General features: G+C 41.0%; 1 protein-coding gene across 4 annotated transcripts in view; it reads left to right on the plus strand.

Annotated features, from left to right (window-relative positions):
- The first annotated feature begins 469 nt into the window (after positions 1–469).
- Positions 470–23,959, plus strand: part of cd4-1 (CD4-1 molecule) — a 23,569-nt gene continuing 79 nt past the window's right edge. Inside the window, exons 1-11 of one of the 4 annotated variants that reach the window (XM_021581485.2) lie at positions 470–568; positions 8,936–9,054; positions 19,013–19,083; positions 19,251–19,403; positions 19,775–19,927; positions 20,195–20,455; positions 20,639–21,037; positions 22,142–22,399; positions 22,782–22,888; positions 23,015–23,064; positions 23,408–23,959. The exon at positions 23,408–23,959 is cut by the window's right edge and continues 79 nt beyond it. In XM_021581485.2, coding sequence (XP_021437160.2) covers positions 19,026–19,083; positions 19,251–19,403; positions 19,775–19,927; positions 20,195–20,455; positions 20,639–21,037; positions 22,142–22,399; positions 22,782–22,888; positions 23,015–23,064; positions 23,408–23,438 — 1,470 coding nt within the window. In that variant the 5' untranslated portion in view covers positions 470–568; positions 8,936–9,054; positions 19,013–19,025 and the 3' untranslated portion in view covers positions 23,439–23,959. 4 annotated transcript variants of the gene reach the window in all.

Below are 23,959 nucleotides of genomic sequence, written 5' to 3' on the forward strand. Positions count from 1 at the left end.
CTCCAACACTCAGCCAATCATTTACAAATGAAGCATGTGTGTTTATTGAGTCCGCCAGATCAGAGGCAATAGAGATGACCAGGGTTGTTGTCGCAATAAGTGGACCATTGTAAATAGTACTGTGTACTATTGGGTGTCAGGGAAAATGTAGGGAAAATGTAGTGAAGTAAAAGTAAAAGTTGTCAAAAATATAAATAGTAAAGTAAAGTACTTAAGTACTTTACACTGCTGTGTGTGTGTGTGTGTGTGTGTGTGTGTGTGTACGTGCACCTGTGTGTGTGTGTGTGCCTGTGTGTGTGTGTGTGTGTGTGTGTGTGTGTGTGTGTGTGTGCGTGTGTGTGTGTGTGTGTGTGTGTGTGTGTGTGTGTGTGTGTGTGTGTGTGTGTGTGTCCGTATGTGTGTGTGTGCCTGTGTGTCTGTGTGTGTATGTGACACAGAAGGCACCAGTGAGAGGATCAGCGGGGATCATATAGTGCAGTCTAGCTTCCTGTCTCCCTGTGTGTAACAGTGTGTACAGTCTGAGTGATGTCAGACCTGATCTCATCTCTGCACCGGGAGCATCAGACTGGTGAGTACAGTGTTACTACATGTATTTTTCAAACTTATGATAAAGATGGATTTGTCAGACTGAGGATAATGTAGAAGCAAATTATCTAGGAAAACACAAAAGTTCATTCACTGTGCCAGTACTAAGAATAGTATTGACATAGGACTAAAGGGATCCATAGCTATGGATGAGTAGTACCCAGAGCCATATGAACGTTTATCAATCATATATTCTCTCGTGGTACCCAATGGGATTTGGAGAATTGACACAATGACAAAAGGACACAGGTTCTAATAATACAATGTTAGTGGAATCGTGCGTGTTGCAGGGAGGTTTTAGAACGACAACAAAAAACAGACTTGTGAAATACCTGTTGATATTTCACAATATGATCCTGACGTAACTGTAAACGAGTGTATGGTCTTTCCACTCACATGACCAGCTGTAGGCTGGGCAACTGCCTGAGATACAGTACATGTATATATTGTTTTCAAGTGCAGGGGCTTAGATAGTAGTATGCTTTGTGTCCCTACCGTAACTGCTGGAACCACATATTGGAAGATGTAATGGATTATTGACAATAACGGTTTGACTGTATGTAGGCTATTTCCAACAGCAGGTTATGTAGAATATACCGTAGCAAACCTTGCCTAGATAGGGCTGCTACAATCCCGCACAAAAGGGCTTAACTCTTATTGAAGGTAGTGGTTTGCAGGTCTTGCCTACATTCTGGAAGACCTGGGTTTGAGACTCGCGAGGGGCATTACATTGTTGCCGTCTGCAAAAATTACAACAATGGTGGGATGTTGCCTTGGGAGCCATCGGAGAGGGTTTTGGTATAGTGAAGCGTGGGGACGTTCTCCCGAATGAAGGGGACTGTGTAACAGACCTTGCCTGGGTAGGCCTTTTACGACTCCCCCCCACCCACCCCCCCAAAGGGAGCAGTGGTATGCTGGTCTGCCTACGGGCTGGGAGACCCGCAAGGTGCGTTACACAGACGCCATTTGCTACAATAGTGATTAAAACAATTCTCTTTAGATGCACCCAGAGTTGTAATGAAATAACATGTTGAATAGTGTATTTTTCAGGCATTTTGAGAGTATTGGGTGATGGCTGGCCAGATGCTATTTGGTGTAAATTGTATGATTGCTATGAAGTCAGTGCTTGGTGTGAGTAAGTACACTAATGAGTGTGACTATTGTTTAGCCTACATTGTATGCAGAGAAGTCAACTTGGTGTATATCTATCTCTGACTAGGTCGTACTCTAGCCTAGGCCCGCTGGAACAACAACAAGTGTGTTTGCAATAGCAGTATGGGATCGCAGTAACATTTGCATTGGGTATGCCATACGTATTTGGTAAAACATGTACTTGTAGCAATAGTGTAGTAGCCTAGGTTGTTGTAGAGTACTTTGATTCTGATTCTATATTGAGTCATTATTACCGCCGGTACCCGTTTACTTTTATTGTGAAGCACTTCATTATTCCCAGAAGTTACCTTGTGTGTGTCCAGAGGGAAAGAGAAGAGCTTTGATGTTGACGTAATTCCTACACGGCTGCGTTCTTGTGATCGGAGAACGAATACAAGATACAAGTACTCTACCTGTTGTAACCGCGAGTTATTTCATTTTAAGACCCACAAATCCTCCGGAGGAGATTTAATATAATATCCACGGTCAGGAAATTAAGTTTACAATTGCACTGGAGGTTGTAAAGTTCGAAGTATTTGTAAGGTGTAATGTATGCCTTTGCATATATGTACAGCTCAGTATTGCCGAGGAGCGTTTACAAGTCCTGTCTATTGATGAGGGCCGAGGCCAAGGAAACAACAGCAACTGTGGCAAGAGAGACATGATACATTAACGTCTTTGGGTCATGTCCCACCTAAAACTGTTTGAATGTTCTTTCTGGTAGTAGCACAGACTTTAGCTGCGGTCAAGTAGGAATTGGATACGGTTCACCAGTAGGTCCCTCTTTATCATTTGGGAAACAAGTAGCAGTGATGCAAGTAGCACGGATAGCAGGGTTGAGGTCAATTAAATTTTAATTCAGTCACATAGAGAAGCGTTGAGTAAAATTGGAATTGGATTGGAATATCAGTTTACTTCCTGAATTGACAGAATTTAAATGGAATTGAGCCCAACCCTGAAGGGTAGTATTTTTCACTATCCTCTGGGAAAGAATGGTTAGGCCTTCTATGGACGGTCCGCAAACTCGATCACTAAAAAGGTTTATTTCAAATGTTAAGGAACACGAGGACGGTCATGTGAACGAACACAACATGATAGTCATGTCCCCGTCCAAGGTAATCACAATCCGTCACGGTCACAATCTTCCATTTGTGTTTCAATCCAAATGGAAGCTGGGAAAGGGCCGTCCGTGAGATCAATATGATATTTTCAAGATATACATTTATACGATTGTTTACTAAAACTCAAATGAAAACAGATCATTCATTAGGTGGGTATATCATTCATTTAAATGTCCATTGAACAACAGGAAACATCCCAGCGTGTGCTGATAATATTAAAAAAAGCAGCCAAAACGATAGGTATTCAGTTGCAATGCACAGTATCTACTACAACTGAATATCTATAATCCGGTCAGCCGATATTTAGTCAAGCTCAAAACACGTTAGTGGATTGTATCTTGTAACACTTTATTTAAAGATTCGCTAAATAGCTAATAAACTATTACTTGGTTGTAAATCATGATATGTCACCAATTCATGTATTTGTTGACATATATTTACAAATACCTATAGGCATATACAGTATAGATCAAGAACAGAACGTTCTGCACATCTATTTACTTCATAGTCAACGTACTGCGTAACAATGAAGATAAGCAATTTAGGCAGACCTTAAAATTCATTATTATAAAATGTTACGATAGATGTAGAATACTCAAATTGGTGCAGTCTTCAATCCAGTCGCGTTTATCCCCAAGGCTGCAAATCCCAGCAAATGTAATTCACAATAGTATACTCAAACAGAGATGTACTTTTCCACAAAGCACTATTTTTCAAATGGTGTATATTGTATATGGATTTGCACATCAACCCTGTGTACTGAGTAAAATGTACATTATTCTATGGATTTAAAGTATGACTTGATTGTGAGTACATTCAACAGTATAGTATCCTAAACTGTAGTGTTGTAAAGTCTATTACAGTAACATTAACCTGTACTGGTTTCAGTCTGGTTTCAGTCATTGGAAACATAATGATAATAAACATTAAGCTACTGGTGTAGTTTACTGTTACGACACGTATTGCATACTTGAGTACTGAAGAACACCACTGACAACTCTGGCCTATTAAAGGAATTGATGGATGCCTATGAACTTAAAAGAAAAAAACCTGTTCAAGTAAAGTAAGACAGTCTTAACATACATGTTTTGTTGTCAACTACATCTGTATTTGGTCCTCTCTTGCAGGTGCATTAAAAAAATAGAGAACACCCATTCAGGCTGAGGCAGGTGCTTCCTTTGGTTAGAGTCACCCTAGAAATATTCTCATGTTTCCAATACTGTGCAGGCGAGGGATCATTTTTCATAATGAGATACAAGGATTCCCTCATTCAGACTTTCATAAACATGACTAATAGCTCTCTCTCTCTCTCTCTCTCTCTCTCTCTCTCTCTCTCTCTCTCTCTCTCTCTCTCTCTCTCTCTCTCTCTCTCTCTCTCTCTCTCTCTCTCTCTCTCTCTCTCTCTCTCTCTCTCTCTCTCTCTCTCTCTCTCCGTTGATCAGTTTTCTCCATTCAAAGTAAGACTGAGATATTGTGTTTGACATTTGGTCCTCCCTCTTGTATTTCCACTTGGGTTGTCGTTTTTAATTCTAGCAGATATACGTCAGCTTATGTCAAAGTTTTCATGGTGATTACCAGAATACAATTGCACCTGATTCACAACAAGTGCTCAATGTGGTTTGCTTTAAATTGCCCATGCTAAATTATTTTGGCCAATTGTTTCATTATTATGATATTTCAGTCACGTGACCTTCCTTTCCTTATTCACCTGCAGAGAGCTGAAAGCTCTCTCAGATATGTTCAAATACAAACAATTAGATATGAATTGCCTTTATTTAAACACTTAACTGTAAAAATACATTGAGTTGGAGTAAGTATATTGAAGTTCATACATTGAAAGTACGTCGTTTTCATGCAAATAAAATGAATCGTAAACATTTTGCCGCATGAAAACATCAAAGCATGCAGACCATTGGGATGGTAGAGCAAGACAGAAAGAGAAAGGGGGAAACAGATCAATAGTATAGGTGCAGAAAGAGAAGATGGAGACTTTCTGGGCTAAGGGAGGCAGTTACGCAACATATGGGTTTCAAAAGGCCTTGAACAAAGTTTACCAACATGAACTGTGTATTGTATAAAAAAACGTGTTTTCACAATCCTTTCACAAAATGTCACATCTTTGTTATTCTTAGCCTCTCTTTCCACTGACATTTAACGGTTATTTCTTTAAACACGAGAAAAGAACAGAGTTAATGTATGATTCAAAGTGACAGAAAGCAAAGGGAACAGTACCAGGTACCTCCCCATCTGTCTTGGTCACAGCTCTCTTCATGTCTCAGCTCGACTGCCTTCCATGTCAAACACGTAACCAGGAACTCCAGCGGCCGAATGGACCATCAAACACCTGATGAGTTAGAGAGAGACAGAGAGAGAGAGAGAGCGAGAGTGAGAGAGACCCAATGTATAGGAAAGAGGGGGACATCATAAGAGGAATTAGGGATGTCTCGAAAAACCAATCACCCCCTCTTTTCTCCCTACCCCCCACACTATCTCTCAGTCTCTTTTTCGGTAATGACTTTGTGTGGTGTGTGGCACAACACCTTCAAATCGTTAGGTCTCTGACTAACGAGGGAGTCCTCACTTTCAGGTGTTTTCCACGGGAGATTCTTTGGTACGTTTTTTATAACGCTTTCCTTGTTCCCATGCTGCATCAGAAAACATAAACACAACAAACTACATGTTTTGGAATCTGAGACAACGTGTGTATTTCTATGAGTCTATGCGTAACATATCTTAGTGTATTTGAGCTTTGAACTGGTTTTGCAGTCTTTCCAATCTTTTGAGTGAGGATGATGGTGTCCTTGAACCAGTACATTTTCGACAGAGGTCCCACGCCTAACTTCTTTAATGATGCGCAGAGCGTTAGTAAATCCGTTATCAAGGCCTTTCTGCATGCAGCGTTCTAAAGTCCTACCAAAAGGCCCAAGTAGGTGATCATTTAAAGACAGGGTGTGTTCAACCCTTTTTTTCAGTTCATCTCAGAACAGAGCGCGGCAGACAAAGAGAGCATGAAAGAATGCAAACCTCAGAAAGAGATGAGACGTGAGTGACATGTTTGTTTGGTGCTTGTTGTGGTTCTTGTCTCCAAACCACCTGAGCAGTGTTTCTCTAGTACAGGTAACTCTTCAGTTGAACAATGGCTTTAATGGCCACAGAACATGAAGGCATTTGTAGTCAAACACACATATTTCATAGTGCTAGATAGAAAAGCTTTTTGTCCTTGCCTATGTATTTCACTTAGAAGACAGTCTTGGATGGTTAGACAGTTTTATTTTGTCATTTAGCAGATGCACTTATCCAGAGCGACTTACAGGAGCAATTAGGGTTAAGTGCTTTTGCTCAAGGGCACATCGACAGTTTTCACCTAGTCGGCTCAGCGATTTGAACCAGTGACCTTTCAGTTACTTGCCCAAAACTCTTTATCGCTAGGCTACCTGCCGCCCATGTTCTCTTTCCCATAAAGACACAGTAAAGCCGTCATTCTATTGAAAATCAAAAACACCTGGATTGAACGTTGGATACTTTTTGTTGTTGACTTTTAGGCTTTACCGAGACGAGTCTAGAAAATGCCTTGACGTGGACAAGTTACGCGAGCACATCTCAAGTTTATCTCTAGACTTCAGCTCTAAGACTTTCATATACAGTAACTTGTAATGCAGGTAATTAGGGACATATAGATTAACAGGTGGTATATGGGGTTCTGGGGTTCTACTGTAGTTTTGAGTGCAGACATGATCCCACTCTCTGCAGAACTACGTATATACAGCATGGAGAGGCACATGTGAAGTGAACACAGGTGTTTCTTCACCCAAGACAACGGTTAGAACCTGCTAGGCTTTAAAGAAAAGTTATCAAATAGGGTATGCACTAGATTCAAGGGACTAGCAATTGTTATGGGTTTTATATTGAACTTAGTAAAACATGCAATCATAGTTGTTGAGTGAAACAGAAAAGTGCCATCAAGCTTCCATTCACTCTATTACATTTAGTACATTTTTTCATCTTCATTGAGGTAGCGTTGATGAATGATTATGCATGACTCTTTGCAATTTTTCGTATTTGAAATAAAAATTTTGATATTGGTTTGTCATACTTGATCATTTCTGTCAAAGTTATTTCAGTTATCTCAACTCTTTCTTGTCGAAATTGTGCACCACAAAATTTGCCTAGCAGTGAATTTTACATGAATCGAACTTGACATTGATTTACTAGAATAGATCGTTGTTATTCTCAATGTGGAATGAGGTTCATACTGTAGGAGATTGTCCTCACACGGGGCAGGCACCAATTGTGTAGGGGATGCTCCTCACACGGGGCACCAATTGTGTAAGGGATGCTCTTCACACTGGGAACCAATGGTGTACGGGATGCTCCTCACACGGGGCACCAATTGTGTAAGGGATGCTCCTCACACGGGCACCAAGTGTGTAAGGGATGCTCCTCACACAGGGCACCAATTGGATAAGGCCTGTTGTGAATTACGAATTTTGAGTTATATACCTGAGTTTAGAGTCATTGTGAAGAGGATTGAAGTCATTTTGTTATCTTGTAAAAGTTGTGACTCTGGGTAGGAAATGTAAAATCATTGAATACATTACTCAAGGTGAAGGTCTGATTGTGAGTAACAATTGCAAAACTATATGGTCAATGTTAAATACGTAGCATACTGGTACATTCACATCAAACTGTGAAAATATTTCAAGATGCAATCTACAATAGTTCCTGCTGTTCAATGGTCATTTAAATGAATTATATAGTCTACATTCAACTGCTCTTATTCATGTCCTCAATTTTGTGACGTTACCGTGTTGCTTTTACCAACAAACAAAAAACTAGCAACCAAGTCACATGAAATATGAATTCTTCTATAAATGATTAACTTGTTCACGTGTGGAAATGTAGGCTATAAATCTGTGCATGTGTTTGTAGGATAAAGATTACAATTTCACAACCAAAAATGGTCTGATGGTAGTCATTAGAATAAGGATAGATTATGCGCTTTCAAAATGGATCCTGCTAAATATGGTGTAATGCTTTTCAAGGGTTCAGTGCCACAGATTCATTGGCCAGGTCCATTTCTCTTTCAGTGGTAAGCTTTATTGATTAAGCTTTTTTAGGGCATTATTGTAATCTCTTAAATGTGATGCTTTGTTCAACTTTGTATATTTTCTTAGGCCTACGAATCTGATTCAGGCCTATAATCGGTACACCTTTTACTGCAGTGGGCTAAATCAGGGTCACACAAAGTGTTTCTGGGTTGTCTTGAACAAATCTAATTTGAAACAAATGTATGCACCTCACACATATGGTGATCGGCTTAAAAAATGAAGACACCTGAAATGTTTTCAATTTTGAGTTTGCATCCCAATATTATGCTTTATATGCATCACAGAAGACTGAAATAAACCAAAACCGTAGAAACAGCGGATTTTCGGCATAAAAAAAGTATGTTTATTAATTATGAAATTATAAAAAATATGAATAACATAATTTGACTACAGGAAAGGGCTATATATATATATATATATATATATATATATATATATATATATATATATATATATATATATATATTGATGTCAGTTTTGATAGTTTTACTGACTCAATAAATATGTGCTGCAGGCACCCAGTTTCATGTTTAAACTGTTGTTTGACTATTTATAATGAAACAAGAGATATACTTATTTGTATTTGTGTGTGTTTCTAGTTTGCTTGTTTCTCCCTGCCGATTTATGTTCTGTCTAACCTGTGGCTGAGTAAAACATTTTTAATTTTATGGCCCGAGCGAAGCAATGTAAGGTGAATAACGACTGGCATAAATACATCAAATTGACTGAATATTGTTATGTGGGTTAGAATAATATTGATGATGATGATAACAACAATGAATATAATAATAAGGGTTCAAATATGAACTATTATGTAGCCTATTTTGTTATTACCGGCTGTTACTGCGCTAACATGCTAGCGAAACATTTTGCCAAGATAATCCACCCTTTCTTCAGCCAATTAAAAATGTCACTGCTTTGGCCTTAACGCATTTGACCAATAACTATACATTTCCCGATTCCTTATAGACCAATCAGCAGTGAGGGAGGTGCAACGGGGTTTAAAAGGAAATTTGTTTCTCTGAAAATCAACATTTCCGCCTGGTTCTTGATCATTGGCGAGGGACTCTCAATGCTATCCACCAAACGTAAGTATAGAAAGGATGTTAACTAAGATGCTAGATGTAATATAGTATAATAGCACTCCGTGATCATTGATTTGTGGTAAACAGTGTGAAAGTATTGATGTAATAACTATTGATCATTGTTATGACTGCTCGTAGTAGACCATGGAGTAGTCTAAATCAGACAATTATCTTTACAGAGAAAACATATGTGTTTGTTTTTTTTTGCATTAATGAATGCAGAATATTTGTAATCATTTATTTCACCTTCATAAAATGTTACATGCTGTCCTGGAGCGTATGCCCGCTTTGCTTTCACAGTAAAGTAAAACCTGTTAACTTAACCTTAAACTAGAATAAGAGAGGTAACAAGTGCGTTTCAGATAAATGTCGAAATGGCGGTCAACCCATTGTATTTACCCTGTCGTACTACCATGGTAAATAGACATGGTTTCATTGCCATTGTACTTTACAACACTTTGCAGACATCTCATGATTACTTTTTAATGTACTGTAAAGGCCCTCTCTGAACTGATGCCCTCAAACCAGAGACACTCCTCTTTGCACTAGGCCTATCTGGTACCATTGAAATTCAATCCCCTGGCTTACATTTGTGACATGGCTAATACACACCTTACATACAAGTCATAAAGGTTCAACAATTTTACTCATATTACTTATGTTGATAAGCTCTATGGGGAACAATGATTTAGTCCGATTTTACTTTCTATCATATGTTTTGTACTGCGTACAATTCAATTGCATGCATCAGAGTTCCACTACCTTAAAATGAGAGACAATTCTGTAAGATTATTCCTTCACCTTTTTACAGACAGATCCTGTCCTCCCTCCCTTCCCCCTCCCTTCCCCCTCTCTCTGTTTGCTGTTTAACCTCTGCCAAAGACCACAGATATGATCATCTGCTTTTCTGGGTTAACTGTTCAGGTGCGATCTCTCTCTCTCTCTCTCTTCCTCTCTCTCTCTATCACTTGTCCTCCCCCCCCCCTCTCTCTCTCTCTCTCTCTCTCTCTCTATATATATATATATATATATATCACTTGTCCTCTCTATCTCTCTCTCTATATATATATATATATATATCACTTGTCCTCTCTCTCTCTCTCTCTCTCTCTCCCTCGCTTCTATATAGCGTTATGCTTCCTCTACCTCCGGCACCTCACATCTTTTCTCTTTTTGGTTCTCTCATATCCCACTGCCGTTACCAACCTCAATAGACAGATAAGTCTTACAGAGTTCAGAGGTGAGAAATGGCCTATAACAAATACTTCAAAACATTTGTCAAAACATATTTTATCTCATCATATAATGTATCGTACTACAACGATTAACAGGTCTAACATCTGGCCTGAATGAAATAACATTTTACTTACACAAACTACGGCCTGATATCTCGACCTAACTTTGATCTTAAAAACAAAGTCATTTTTATAATCCGGCAGGCAAGTAGGTAGGTAGGTAGCCTAGTGGTTAGAGCGTTGGGCCAGTAACTGAAAAATTGCTGGATCGAATCCCTGAGCTGACAAGGTAAAACGTTGTTGTTCTTCCCCTGAACAAGACAGTCAACCCACTGTTAGGCTGTCATTGTATATAAGAATTTCTTCTTAACTGACGTGCCTAGTTAAATGAAAAAGGTAGAATGGTGAGGTTGTCATGAAAAGAGATAGGAACGAAGAATGCCAAGATGAGTTCTGGTGTCTTGATGAAGGCCGAAGCGCCTCCAAGCTTTGAAGAATCTGTTTATGGCACTTAAATAAAGGCATTTTCTTATTATTAAGAGTCAGGCTAATAAATAAAAAAGGAAAAATCCAGCACACTGCTAATAAAAAAAAATCTAAATGGTCTCAATCAACCTTCATCTGAGTCCGTAACGACTGGATTTTTTCCCCCCATGCACCTGCTAATATTTATTTTGGTGCTTATCAGTGCATTCGGAAAGTATTCAGACCACTTCACTTTTTCCAAATGTTGTTACATTACAGCCTTATTCTAAAATGGATTAAATACATTTTCCCTCATCAATCTACACACAATACTCCATAACGACAAAGCGAAAACAGGTTTTTAGAACATTTTGCAAATGTATAAAAATACTTATTTACATAAATATTCAGTCCCTTTCCTATGAGAATCGAAATTGAGCCTAGGTGTATCCTTTTTCCATTGATCATCCTTGAGATGTTTATTCAACTTCATGGAGTCCACCTGTAGTAAATTCATTTGATTGGACATGATTTGGAAAGGCACACACACCTGTCTATATAAGGTCCCACATTTGACAGTGAGGTCAAGGGAATTGTCCGAGACAGGATTGTGTCGAGGCACAGATCTGGGGAAGGGTACCAAAACTGTTCTGCAGCATTCAAAGTCCCCAAGAACACCGTGGCCTCCATCATTCATTAAATGGAAGAAGTTTGGAATCACCAAGACTCTTCCTAGAGCTTTTCAGCAGCAGGGACTGGGAGACTAGTTAGGATCGAGGGAAAGATGAACAGAGCAAAGTACAGAGAGATCCTTGATGAAAACCTGCTCCAGAGCACTCAGGATCTCAGACCGGGGCGAAATTTCACCTTTCAACAGGACAACAACCCTAAGCACACAGCCAAGACAATGCAGGAGTGGCTTCAGTCTCTGAATGTCCTTGAGTGGCCAAACCAGAGCCCAGACTTGAACCCGATTGAACATCTCTGGAGAGACCTGAAAAGAGCGTGCAGCAACACTCCCCATCCAACCTGACAGAGCTTGAGAGGATCTGCAGAGAGGAATAGGAGAAACTCGCCAGTTACAGGTGTGTCAAGCTTGTAGCGTCCTACCCTAGAAGACTCAAGGCTGCAATTGCTGTCAAAGGTGCTTCAACAAAGTACTGAGTAAAGGATCTGAATACTTATGTAAATGTGATATTTCAGTTTATTTATTTATTTTTTTCAAAATTGTCTAAAAACCTGTGTTCGCTTTCTCATTATGGGGTGTTGTGTGTAGATCGACGAGGGGGGGGAAACAATGGAATCCATTTTAAAATAAGGCTGTAACGTAACAAAATTAAGGGCGCTGAATACTTTCCAAATGCACATTAATTCTATTTCAAAGTTGTTGTATATCTCAACTTCCCCTGAGACACCCTTTGATAGTGGGGTCACTGCCAGGGTCTGCAATTATTAACAGCCACCCTGGAGCAAATAGAATTAAGTGCCTTGCTCAAGACAGATTTTTCACATTGTAGGCTCAGGGATTTGATGTAGCAATCTTTCAGTTACTGGCCCAACGCTCTTATCGCTAGGCTACCTGCTGTCCATATCATAACCCTTACCCTGGTAGCAAGTTAATTTTCTAACACACTATAAAGAGTACCTTAATCCTTGATTATTTTATTTTTTAATCAAAGTAAGCAATCTACTACTAGTATATTGTTGTGTAGTCCTCCCCAGTAGACACCCTGTCTTCTACACAATAACGTTGAATAACATGTCAGCTCACGGCAGCTCACACTCACTCGTCTCTCGAGCGGCGCAGTGTTCTAGGACACTGCATCTCAGGGCAAGAGGCATCACTGCGGTACTTGGTTCAAATCATGGCTGCACCACATCTGGCTGTGATTTTAGGGCAGTGTGCAATTGGCCTAGCATCGATGGGGGTAGGCAGTCATTGTAAAAAACAATTGTTAAGTAATGATACATGTATATTTTAAAGTTAAATAAATTTTTATTATTTAGTTTTATTAATGCACTTATTCATAGATTGGTGGAGTAATTCTACAATGTTAAATTCAGTAGACCATAATCATCTCCTAAGGGGATATTGTTTGCGGCCTAGTTGACAGAACACACTAAAGTTTTACAACCCTGATTATATTACATTCTTTGAATTGCTTCCGATAACTCCATGCTACCTTTAAGTCCGCATCCCTGTCATGGCAGCCCGAAGCTGTTACGTTGATCAGGAGCTGACTGTACTCCTTTCACACACAGGTTAAATGATTGAGAATTGTCTTAAGTTGAAAAGAGATTAAAAGGTGCAGAACGCTTCAGACCAAAATTCTAAAAGCACCCACAACACACCTAACAACTATCACACACATACACACATGTACACACACACACGCGCATGCATGCACACACAACACAGAAAACAGCATTAAAAAAAACTACCATAGACCACACTCCCGGTGTTCGACTGCCATTGTGGTCTTTTTTTTTCTTCCATCAAGCGTGGAGAAATCCGCCTTTCGTGGAATAGAGGAGGAAGGGAGGGGGGTGTGTGAGTGAGAGGGGAGGAGAGGAGGTGAGGTATAGGGATACAAATCTACACCTCGTGAAATCAGGGCCCACCACAGCCTCAGGCATTCGCCCCCTCTCTCTCCTCCCCCATCCCTCTCTCAACCAAGGCCCACCACCAAGCTACTGCTTCTCTCCCTCCACCTTTCTTCGTTCTTCCTCTTCTTTTTGTCTGTCTCTCAACTTCTCGAAATCAGAGACCACCACAAACCCCTTCCTTTCTCTCTTTTATTTTTTATTTTACTCTGAGGATGATGATGTATTAAGCAACAAGAATCACTGTCATGGGAACGGGAAGAAAATGAAATACATTTCATGTGAATCAGTAAATGTATCTAAATACATGTGTTTTAAATGGGTAAAAGATGGCGTTTTACAGCACATGGCAAAAGCCGAGGAACAGAAGATGGGTCTCTTCAGTTACAGTTTTTGCTGCCTTTATTGAACACGACATCAAAATACAGTGATACTGTAGGACAGTGGTTCCCAAACGGTTTATAGTCCCGTACCCCTTCAAACATTCAGACCTCCATCTGCGTACCCCCTCTAGCACCAGGGTCAGCGCACTCTCAAATATATATCTTTGTTCCATCATTGTAAGCCTGCCACACACACACACTATACAATACATTTCTTAAACATAAGAACGAGTGAGGGAAGTGGGAAGTGACAAAGAGCTCTTATAGGGCCAGGGCACAAATAATAATATAGTAATAATCAATAATTTTGCTCTTTATTTAGCCATCTTACATATAAATCCTTATTGTTAATCGAAAACTGTGAATAACTCAGGCTAACGAGGAGGGTGTGCTTGAAAGGATGCTCATAACTCTGCAATGTTGGGTTGTATTGGAGAGAGTCTCGGTCTTAAATCATTTTCCACACAGTCTGTGCCTGTATTTAGTTTATGCTAGTGAAGGCCAAGAATCCACTCTCACATAGGTACGTGGTTGCAAAGGGCATCAGTGTCTTAACAGCTCGATTTTCCAAGGCAGGATACTCTGAATGCAGCCCAGTCCAGAAATTCTGATTGAATTCAATTTTCACAGACTGCAACTTTGATGAGGCTCTCTTGCTGAGATATCGGTAAGTGGACTGGAGGCAGGGCATGAAAGGGATAACGAATCCAGTTATTTGTGTCATCCATCCAGTACCTGAGTAATTGCGCACCCAACTCACTTAGGTGCTTCACTATATCACATTTGACATGGTCCGTAAGCTTGAGTTAATTTACACACAAAAAAATCATACAATGATGGAAAGACCTGTGTGTTGTCCTTGTTAATGCAGACAGAGAAGAGATCCAACTTCTTAATCATATCCTCAATTTTGTCCCGCACATTGAATATAGTTGCGGAGAGTCCCTGTAATCCATGATTCAGATCATTCAGGTGAGAAAAAACATCACCCAGATAGGCCAGTCGTGTGAGAAACTCGTCATCATGCAAGTGGTCAGACAAGTGAAAATTATGGTCAGTAAATTAAACTTTAAGCTCGTCTCTCAATTAAAAAAACGAGTCAATACTTTGCCCCTTGATAACCAGCGCACTTTGTATGTTGTAAAAGCGTTACATGTCCGCTGCCCATATCATTGCATAGTGCAGAAAATACACAAGAGTTCAGGGGCCTTGCTTTCACAAAGTTAACCATTTTCACTGTAGTGTCCAAAACGTATTTCAATCAGTCAGGTATTCCCTTGGCAGCAAGAGCCTCTCGGTGGATGCTGCAGTGTACCCAAGTAGCGTCGGGAGCAACTGCTTGCACGCGCGTTACCACTCCACTATGTCTCCCTGTCATGACTTTTGCGCCATCAGTACAGATACCAACACATCTTGACCACCAAAGTCCATTTGATGTCACAAAGCTGTCCAGTACTTTCCAAATATCCTCTCCTGTTGTCCTTGTTTCCAGTGGTTTGCAGAAGAGAATGTCTTCCTTAATTGACCCTCCATAAACGTAACAGACATACCAGGAGCTGTGCCAGGCCCGCCACGTCTGTTGACTCATCCAGCTGTAATGCATAGAATTAACTGGCTTGTATCCAAAGCAGTAATTGTTTCAAATCATCTCCGGCCATCTCTCTGATGTGTCGTGAAATGGTGTTGTTTTAATGAAGGCATTGTCTGTATTGTTTTTTGGCCTTTTCCCTCAGCATTGTTCCAGCCATATCTGCGGCAGCAGGAAGAATTAAGTCCTCCACAATAGTATGGCGCTTGCTTGTCCTAGCCACTTGGTAGCTCACCATACAAGACGCTTCTAGCCCCTTCTTATTAATGGTATCTGTTGATTTTTTCGTGTCTTACTACTTGAAAGTCATCTTAATTCTCGCTCAAAAAACCCCCATGGCCTATTTTTCTAATTGGCATGTGTAATGATCAGAGTGAGGAAACAAGTTCAGGTAGTGAGTGTTTAAATAAATAAACACAACATAAAACAAATCAAGAAACACGAACAACGGGTGAAGGTTTCATCGAGTTGTGAGATAGTACTTTTGCACATATAACACACTGTGGCTGAGGAAAGGCACTACTCCCAATATAAGTGAACGCCAAATCAATGTAGCTCTTATTATATTTGCGCCTCTTCGATGGTCCAACGTCCCTGTCTGTTGTTTGGTGCTTTCCCAGGTAAGGGGGCAGTAGCTCCTCGGCTGCATCAGATTCACAACTGTCAGTGTCCATGCTAGCTGGGCTAACAACAAATGTAGAATTACTGCTGCTAACATTGGATGTGCTCGTGGAAGTAGAACAACTTGTGTCATCGACAGGTGCAGGTGTTAAGCTGCTGGTAGTAGCAGCACTGCCAGTAGAGCTGGTATGTATCTCAATGGACGTGGGCCTTACTTTTTCTTAACAATTTTTTAATTTTCGAGCAAACAGTATGGCTATATAGGGACCGTTAGTGGAATTCCCGCGAGAGAGTAACGGTTAATGTGATTGGATGTTAATTATTTGACTAGGCTACCTGTATTTGACATTGTGTTGTTATTTCGCTGAACACTAGATGGTTTCATTTTATTTTTGGCAGTGAAACAATGCTACTCATGGGAGAAAGAAACCTCACCCAAATGCAAAGCCCCGTTGGAAAATCAAAATGGACTGTTTGAAAATGTTATTTAATATATATATATATATATATATATATATATATATATATATATATATTAAATAAAAATATATATATTATTTAAAAATTTGGCGTACGCTCGACGGCATTGGGAAGTTTGGGAATATCTGGTCTATAATAACTAACGTAACATCTATGCTGAACTCAAACATAAATATCAAAGATTTTACTAAGTTACAGTTCATATGAGGAAATCAGGCAATTGAAATCAATTCATTAGGCCCTAATCTATGGATTTCACATGACTGGGAATACAGATTTACTGTATCTGTTGGTCACAGATACCTTAAAATAAAGTGTGCCTCACAATGGGTCTCAGGATCTCGTCAGGATATTTCTGTGCATTCAAATTGCCATCGATAAAATACAATAGTGTTCGTTGTCAGTAGCTTATGCCTGCCCATAACATAACCCCACCGCCACCATGGGGCACTCTGTTCACAACGTTAACATCAGCAAAACGCTGGCCCACACATCGCCATACACGTGTTCTACCGTTGTGAGGCCAGTTAAACGTACTGCCAAATTCTCTAAAACAACGTGGGAGGCGGTTTATGGTAGAGAAATAAAATGTTATTCTCTGGACATTCCTGCAGTCAGCATGCCACGCACCCTCAAACTTGAGACATCTGTGGCATTGTGTTGCGTGACAAAACATTTTTAGAGTGGCTTTTTATTGTCGCCAGCACAAGGTGCACCTGTGTAATGAGCTGTCTAATCAGCTTCTTGACATGTCACACCTGTCAGGTGCATGGATTTTCTTGGCAAAGGAGAAATGCTCACTAACAGGGATGTAAACAAATTTGCGAACAGAATTTTAGAGAACTAAGCGTTTTTATTTTATTTCAGCTCATGAAACATGGGACCAACACTTTACATGTTGCGTTTATCATTTTGTACAGTATAGTTTGATAACTATAATATACTAAGGTGGAAAATGAATACACTTTGCTAACAGGGCAGGAGCAGTGTGTGTCTGACCTCTACATTAGAACCAGGGCATCATGCGAAAATGTGTCCGCGTGGCCGGAGTCAGGTCTGCTCACGATCAGCAGTCACTGTGACATCAACAAGTAAACACAGACAAACAACAACATATTTTAGCCTAATTTACAGTGCATTCGGGAAAGTATTCAGACCCCATTCCCTTTTTCCACATTTTTGTTACGTTACATTGGATATTATATGCCCTAATATCCAATGTCTCCCACAACAACAAGTGAAGCAAAAAACATTCCAACTATAGGCCAAGGATTAGGGCTACCATTTCGAAACTCACTGTCCATTTAAGATTCTGATGAAATGATAGAGGCACACTCTTAAAATAAAATAATCAGACCTTGTCAGAAGCCTACACAACCAAAGACAAGACAAGATAGCCTAAAACCAAATGTATCGTTGTTTTTAAAGAGACATGTTTCATCCATTTAGGAGGATTTCACATGCCTCTACGTCAAGCAGCCAGCCAGAAAATTGAATCAGCTGCAATGAGGAACACAAAGTGCTGGAGGGACAAGTTGTGTGAGGGTGCGGTCCAGTGACTTCTGTGTTTGTGGAAGAACATTTCCACTTTAGTAGCTAAAGCTCCGACAGTAACCGTTCTGTCATGTGCTGCTGAGGCTTGATTCAGGGGTGTTGACGCAACATAGAAAGTCTGCAGCAAATCAAGAACAAGTGGTTCGAGACCAACTGCTGAGCCAGCAAAAGTGTTTAGAAATCAATACCATTAATGGGAAGCAAAGGTTTCACTTTGTGACTGGCGTCCACCCGTAGTCGAGCTGAAACCAGGCCTGACCGGCACACCTCGCATCACTACAGTTCCAGGTCAGGAGAGTGTGTGAGAGTGTGTGAGAGGGTGTTTATGGTTTTGTATTTCTCTAGCATGCGATGGGTAACTTTTCAGGTAAAGAGCTGACTGGGGGCTGCTTGGTTTGTTTACACAGCTTGAACACACTCTGAGTGAGTTATGTGACATTGTCACAGAGGGTATAGGCCAGGTTATCCAAAGCTAGACCTCTCACTCACTCACTCACTCACTCACTCACTCACTCACTCACTCACTCACTCACTCACTCACTATTACTCCTACAACCTTTTCCGATTGTACTGCTGTAAATTAGAATTCTACCAGGTGTATAATTTTTACTGTACTATGGTGAAGAGTAAAAGCTAGGGGTACCACAGTATTTTAACAAACTGGTCAAACACACAAACTTGGCTGCTTCTACTGTATCATTAATTGGCCTATTTGACAGAATGAAACAGGCTTTGATGCGCTTTGATTATACATGCGTGTCAAAATCCCCCGACACAATTTGGAGACTGGTGTCGATTGCAATGACACAATAAAGCAATTGTACAGGAGAGGGCACGGGTCACTGTCTACAGGAGGATATAAAAAGTATAGCTATAGGTTATTTGTTTGATCTTTTATATTCCAACGGGAAGCGGTGCTACTTGATGTGAACTGTTGATTTGTTTCCACAGTATTTGCTCTTGGGTGACAGGAAATACATGACTAAAGCGATTCGTCTTACTCAGATTTTTTTGCTGCTCTCTGCTTTCAGGAGAAAGTACAAAATGAAGTGTGTTTCTGGATTCCTTTCAATCATTATTGCATTGTTCATCTCCTCAACAGGTAAGAGAGTATGTTCTGAATTTGATTCATACTTTATGTTCTATTATATAGCAACAGATACATTTCTGTAAAGGTAACTTACTATTGGACGTACATTATATATATATATATATATATATTTATATATATATATATATATTTATCTTGTCTTCTGTGTTCTCCCACAGGGGCTGAAGATGTGGTTGTGTATGGTCAGGTGGGAGAGACGGTCACACTCCCCAGATCAAAGTGGGGTTCAGAAAGGGTGTTGGTACAATGGTTCTTTGGAATAGACACACAACCTTTGATATCCCGCAACTCCCATGGTCGAGAGACGATAGGTGAGTGAGATTAGTGCTAGAGGGTATCCATCTTTAATCGAGCGTGACCTTTTTGAGTTGTAAACATATTGAGCAAAACAGTATTTGGTAGTTGGCTTTTTTTATTTTTTAAACCTGATTTTGACTAGCTAACAATTTGAGGGTTGCTGGCGTCAGAATCTCAGGTGCCTACTACTGTTGTTCTCTTGAGCACTTAACCCTTGACCTGCTCAGGGTTACTGCTCTGCCTCTGCAGGTGGCCCTGTGCTGCTTCCACATTCACATGCGTTTGTGTGGTGTCCAGGTGGGTTGGGAATAACATAACACAGAAAGAAGACACATTTCTTATTCACACTACTACTAATACTAATCACATGATTATTGACATGCAGATCCAGAGTGGAAAGACAGGCTGTCTCTGTCCAAGACGGACTTCTCCCTGATTATCAACAATATCAGACTGGAGGACTTCAAATCCTTCAAATGTGAATTGAAAGATTTCATGCCACAAACAAGTACCTCAGTCACATTCAGACTGTTCCGTGGTAAGTGCAGAGTGAAAGAGAGGGGATTTCTATGTTTCATGTCAGTGTTATGAGAAAGATGAGGAAGGAAATGGGACATTGTGTTCAGTCACCATCATGTGGGAGAAACAAGTACTGCACACACATGTATACAAATGTACCTTTGTATAACCCCCACCTCTCTCTCTGTCTCACTCGCTCTCTCTCGCTCACTCTCTCGCTCTCTTTCTCTCTCTCTATGTCTCTCTCTATTTCTCTCCCTCTCTCTCTCCATCTCTCCTCTCTCAGTGAGTGTACAGCCAGTATCTCCCCTGTTGGCTGGGAAGAATCTTAATCTAAAGTGTGACATAGAGGAAATATTTAAGGGGACACAAAGAAGATGGCTTAGTCCCCAGAAACAGGACCTGAATGAGGACAAGCGTGCCCAGATCAGAAATGACGGCAGCCTGACAGTAATGAGTGTCACTGACCAAGACCATGGAGAGTGGACCTGTGTGGTGACATACCAGGGCAGGGAAGCCTATGCCAACACTCATGTTACTGTAATAGGTAAATGTTAAGTTAGATAAAATGGTTTATGGTCTTCTAGATTAAATAATTTCCCCTCAAGAGGTAAAATGTCTTCAGACTGAGGTTAAACTGTCCCTTTCCTATCTCTGTCTCTCATTCTCTCATCTCTCTCTCTCTCACTCTCTCTCTCTCTCTCTCTCTCTCTCTCTCTTCCCTTCTCAGACCTCTCCCCTGCTCATCCACAGCCTATCTACACCTCTGTCTCCTCCCTCTCTCTTCTCCATCTGCCATGTTTCTTTTCCATTCCTCCTCCACTATCCTGGTCAGACAGCCAGGAGAAGAGCATCCAGGGAGGCCGCTGGACCTTTACCCCAAGCCCAGCGGCAGGCTCCCTCACTGGGGTCGTCCAGACCCTCGCCAACCTCTCCCTGGGGCCTCCATTAGCCTGGGTGGTCAATCAGAAGAGAGAGCTGGATGTCTCCGCCCTGCAGAGGACAAATCTAAACCTCTCCCTGTCAAAGAAAGGGGTGACGGAGGGGGACAGGGGCGAGTACACCTGCGCTGTGGAATTCCAGAGGGGGGACACCCTGAAGAGAAGTATGCGTGTGGAGGTGCTACAGGGTAAGTCAAGCTTTGTGGCAGTCCTGAGAAAAATGTCCTTCTCCTTCCTTCCTTCTTTACTTCCCGACTTGGTTGCTACCTTCCTTCCTCCCTCCTTTAATTCTCCCATTGCTTATTTCCCCCTCCTTTCTGCCCACAAAAGTGAGGAGTGACAGATCACTTTGATTTGTCAGCTCTCAATTGTTCAATCAGTACCTCCTGCCATCTCTCTGACCTTCCCTTCTTCCCTCTCTATCCCTCTATCCCTCTTTCTCCTTTCATTGACATTCAAACCCGTCAGACCATAGTCATGGCAATGCTATTCCCCCTTTCTATGCTTCTGTTTATTACACCCAGACAGTTTTCTCATCTCCTTCTGTCGTTCGTTGGGAACAGTCTGTCCCCGGAGTATTGTGTCCTGTATCTAATTCAGTGGATAGTACACTTGTCTGGCTCCACTTGTATTAATAGGGTATTGTCACACTGGTAACAATGATTCGGGAGACAGGCGCAGGAATGCGTAATAGTTTTTTAAATGACGCCCCAAATGACAGCGTGTCGTGTAAAGGCACGTGGACGAAGACCAAACAAACACGCATCGGAAAAACAGGGTTGAAACCCAAACAAAAGAGCGAGGAGTACCTCGAATAAATACACACGCGCACAATGATTAACACGCGGGACGAGACCCGTAATCATCTGGCAATCCACAAGGGCACGAAAGCCAACACACACAGCACAGGTACTCACACGCACCAATGGACATTGGAACAATAATGTAAACCAAAGGGCACATACTGTATATACAAATACTAATCAGTGGGAATAGGGGACAGGTGTGTGTGATGAAAGTTCCGGAGGGATCCGTGACCAGTATAATGAAGTTTCTCTCTGCCAGGATAATATGCCAGCTGAATTAATACTAATAATTTATTTTTTATTTTTATTCACATCAAAATTGTGAATTTTCTTTCTTTCTTTCTTTCTTTGTCTGTCTGTCTGTCTGTCTGTCTGTCTGTCTGTCTGTCTGTCTGTCTGTCTGTCTGTCTGTCTGTCTGTCTGTCTGTCTGTCTGTCTGTCTGTCTGTCTGTCTGTCTTTCTCTTTCTCTCTCTCCTCCTGTCCAGTTTTTTCCTCTCCAGCTCCAGTGGCCTTTGTAGGTCAGGAGGTCAACCTCACCTGCACCCTGGGCCACCCTCTGACCTCTGACCTGAAAGTGAAATGGATCCCACCACGCCAATCCTCCCTCCTCGTGTTAGGCTCCGCCCCCGACTCCGCCCATCTCACCATACCGGAAGCGAGGGATATAAATGGTGGGAGGTGGAGGTGTGAATTGTGGAGGAACAAAACCAAGCTGACGTCAGTGGAGATCACACTGAAGATCGGTAAGAAAGGAGAAACAGGAAGTGACATGGTCAGGATGTGGTTAGAGTGGGTGGTCTGTGTATGTGTGAAGGTTAGGTTGTGACTATTGAGGTTAGGGTGTAATTAGCCTTATTGGCCAGTGGCCACGCTTACTGCAGCACTTTAAACAGTATAGTACCACAGTACTACTTCAGTAATTAAGTACAATGTAATAGCAGACAGTACTATTAGCCTGTAAAGAAGGAAGCTCTGATGTGTGCATTTGAACACCTACCGTATAATAGTATTATTGAAAACCACATACTGTTATGCGATAATACATCTTTATTGATTTGATATGCTGGAAACAATGTAGAACATGCATACTGATTCTGTTTCTCTTGATGTTGTTCTGATGGACAGAGCGAGTCCCCATGGACGTGTGGCTGTTGGTCACCATCTGTGGCGCAGCCGTCATATTCGTCCTCCTCCTCATCCTCACTGTCATTCTCAACCGACGCCACAGACAGGTACAGTTTGGTGATTTCATCAAATGTTGATTTTTACTTAAAAATGTACTCACTATCTCTTACATTTTGTGTCTTGTTGGTAGTGTTACTGAGTTTTCCTGTGTGTGTGTTTCTGTTGGTTTTCAGCGGGTGACGATGCCCAGACGTGGCAAACGCAGAATCTGCCGCTGCAAAGAGTGAGTGTCATATCCTGAGCACGCGCACACACACACACACACACACACACACACACACACACACACACACACACACACACACACACACACACACACACACACACACACACACACAGACCCTCAAATTTGGTTAGGTTGAGGGACAAACCGTCTGTGTATTGGCCTTGATTGTGCAGAGTTGTTCAAGGTGATGCGGGTTCAAGGTAGAAGCCTAGACTTTTTTGCAACTCTTGCCAACTAAATTCATAGGGAAAACAGGATTTTTGTTGCCTCCCATATTTGAGAAATACTGTGTGAGAATGGTTATTTACAGTGCTAACCATTCTGTTTTCCTCTATTACAGCCCCCAACCAAAAGGATTCTACAGAAACTAGAGACATCATACAGACCGGAATCCCTGTCAATGGACAATGTCTCTACTATTTTGTCTTAGCTATTCTATTCTGACACAAAGAAACACCAAAAGAACAAGAAAGAAGATGTTTTCATGTAATGTTTGATAATAGATTTCACAAGTGTATATTATCATACTTTATGACCTATGATTGAGCTACAATTGAACAAATACTGTATATAAATATGTATAGCTACTGTCGCTTTTTAATTGTTTTTTTTTACTGTACACTGAGTTTACAAAACATTAAGACCACCTGCTCTTTCCATGACATAGACTGACCAGGTGAATCCAGGTGAAAGCTATGATCCCCCTTATTGATGTCACTTTCCAAATCCACTTCCATCAGTGTAGACGAAGGGGAGGAGACGGGTTAAAGAAGCCTTGAGACAATTGAGACGTGGCCGAAAGGGCAAGACAGAAAATGCAAGTGCTTTTGAACCGGGTATGGTCGTAGGTGCAAGGCTCACCGGTTTGTGTCAAGAACTGCAACGCTGCTGG

This window comes from Oncorhynchus mykiss, chromosome 3 (assembly GCF_013265735.2).
Source record: "Oncorhynchus mykiss isolate Arlee chromosome 3, USDA_OmykA_1.1, whole genome shotgun sequence".
NCBI lineage: Eukaryota > Metazoa > Chordata > Actinopteri > Salmoniformes > Salmonidae > Oncorhynchus > Oncorhynchus mykiss.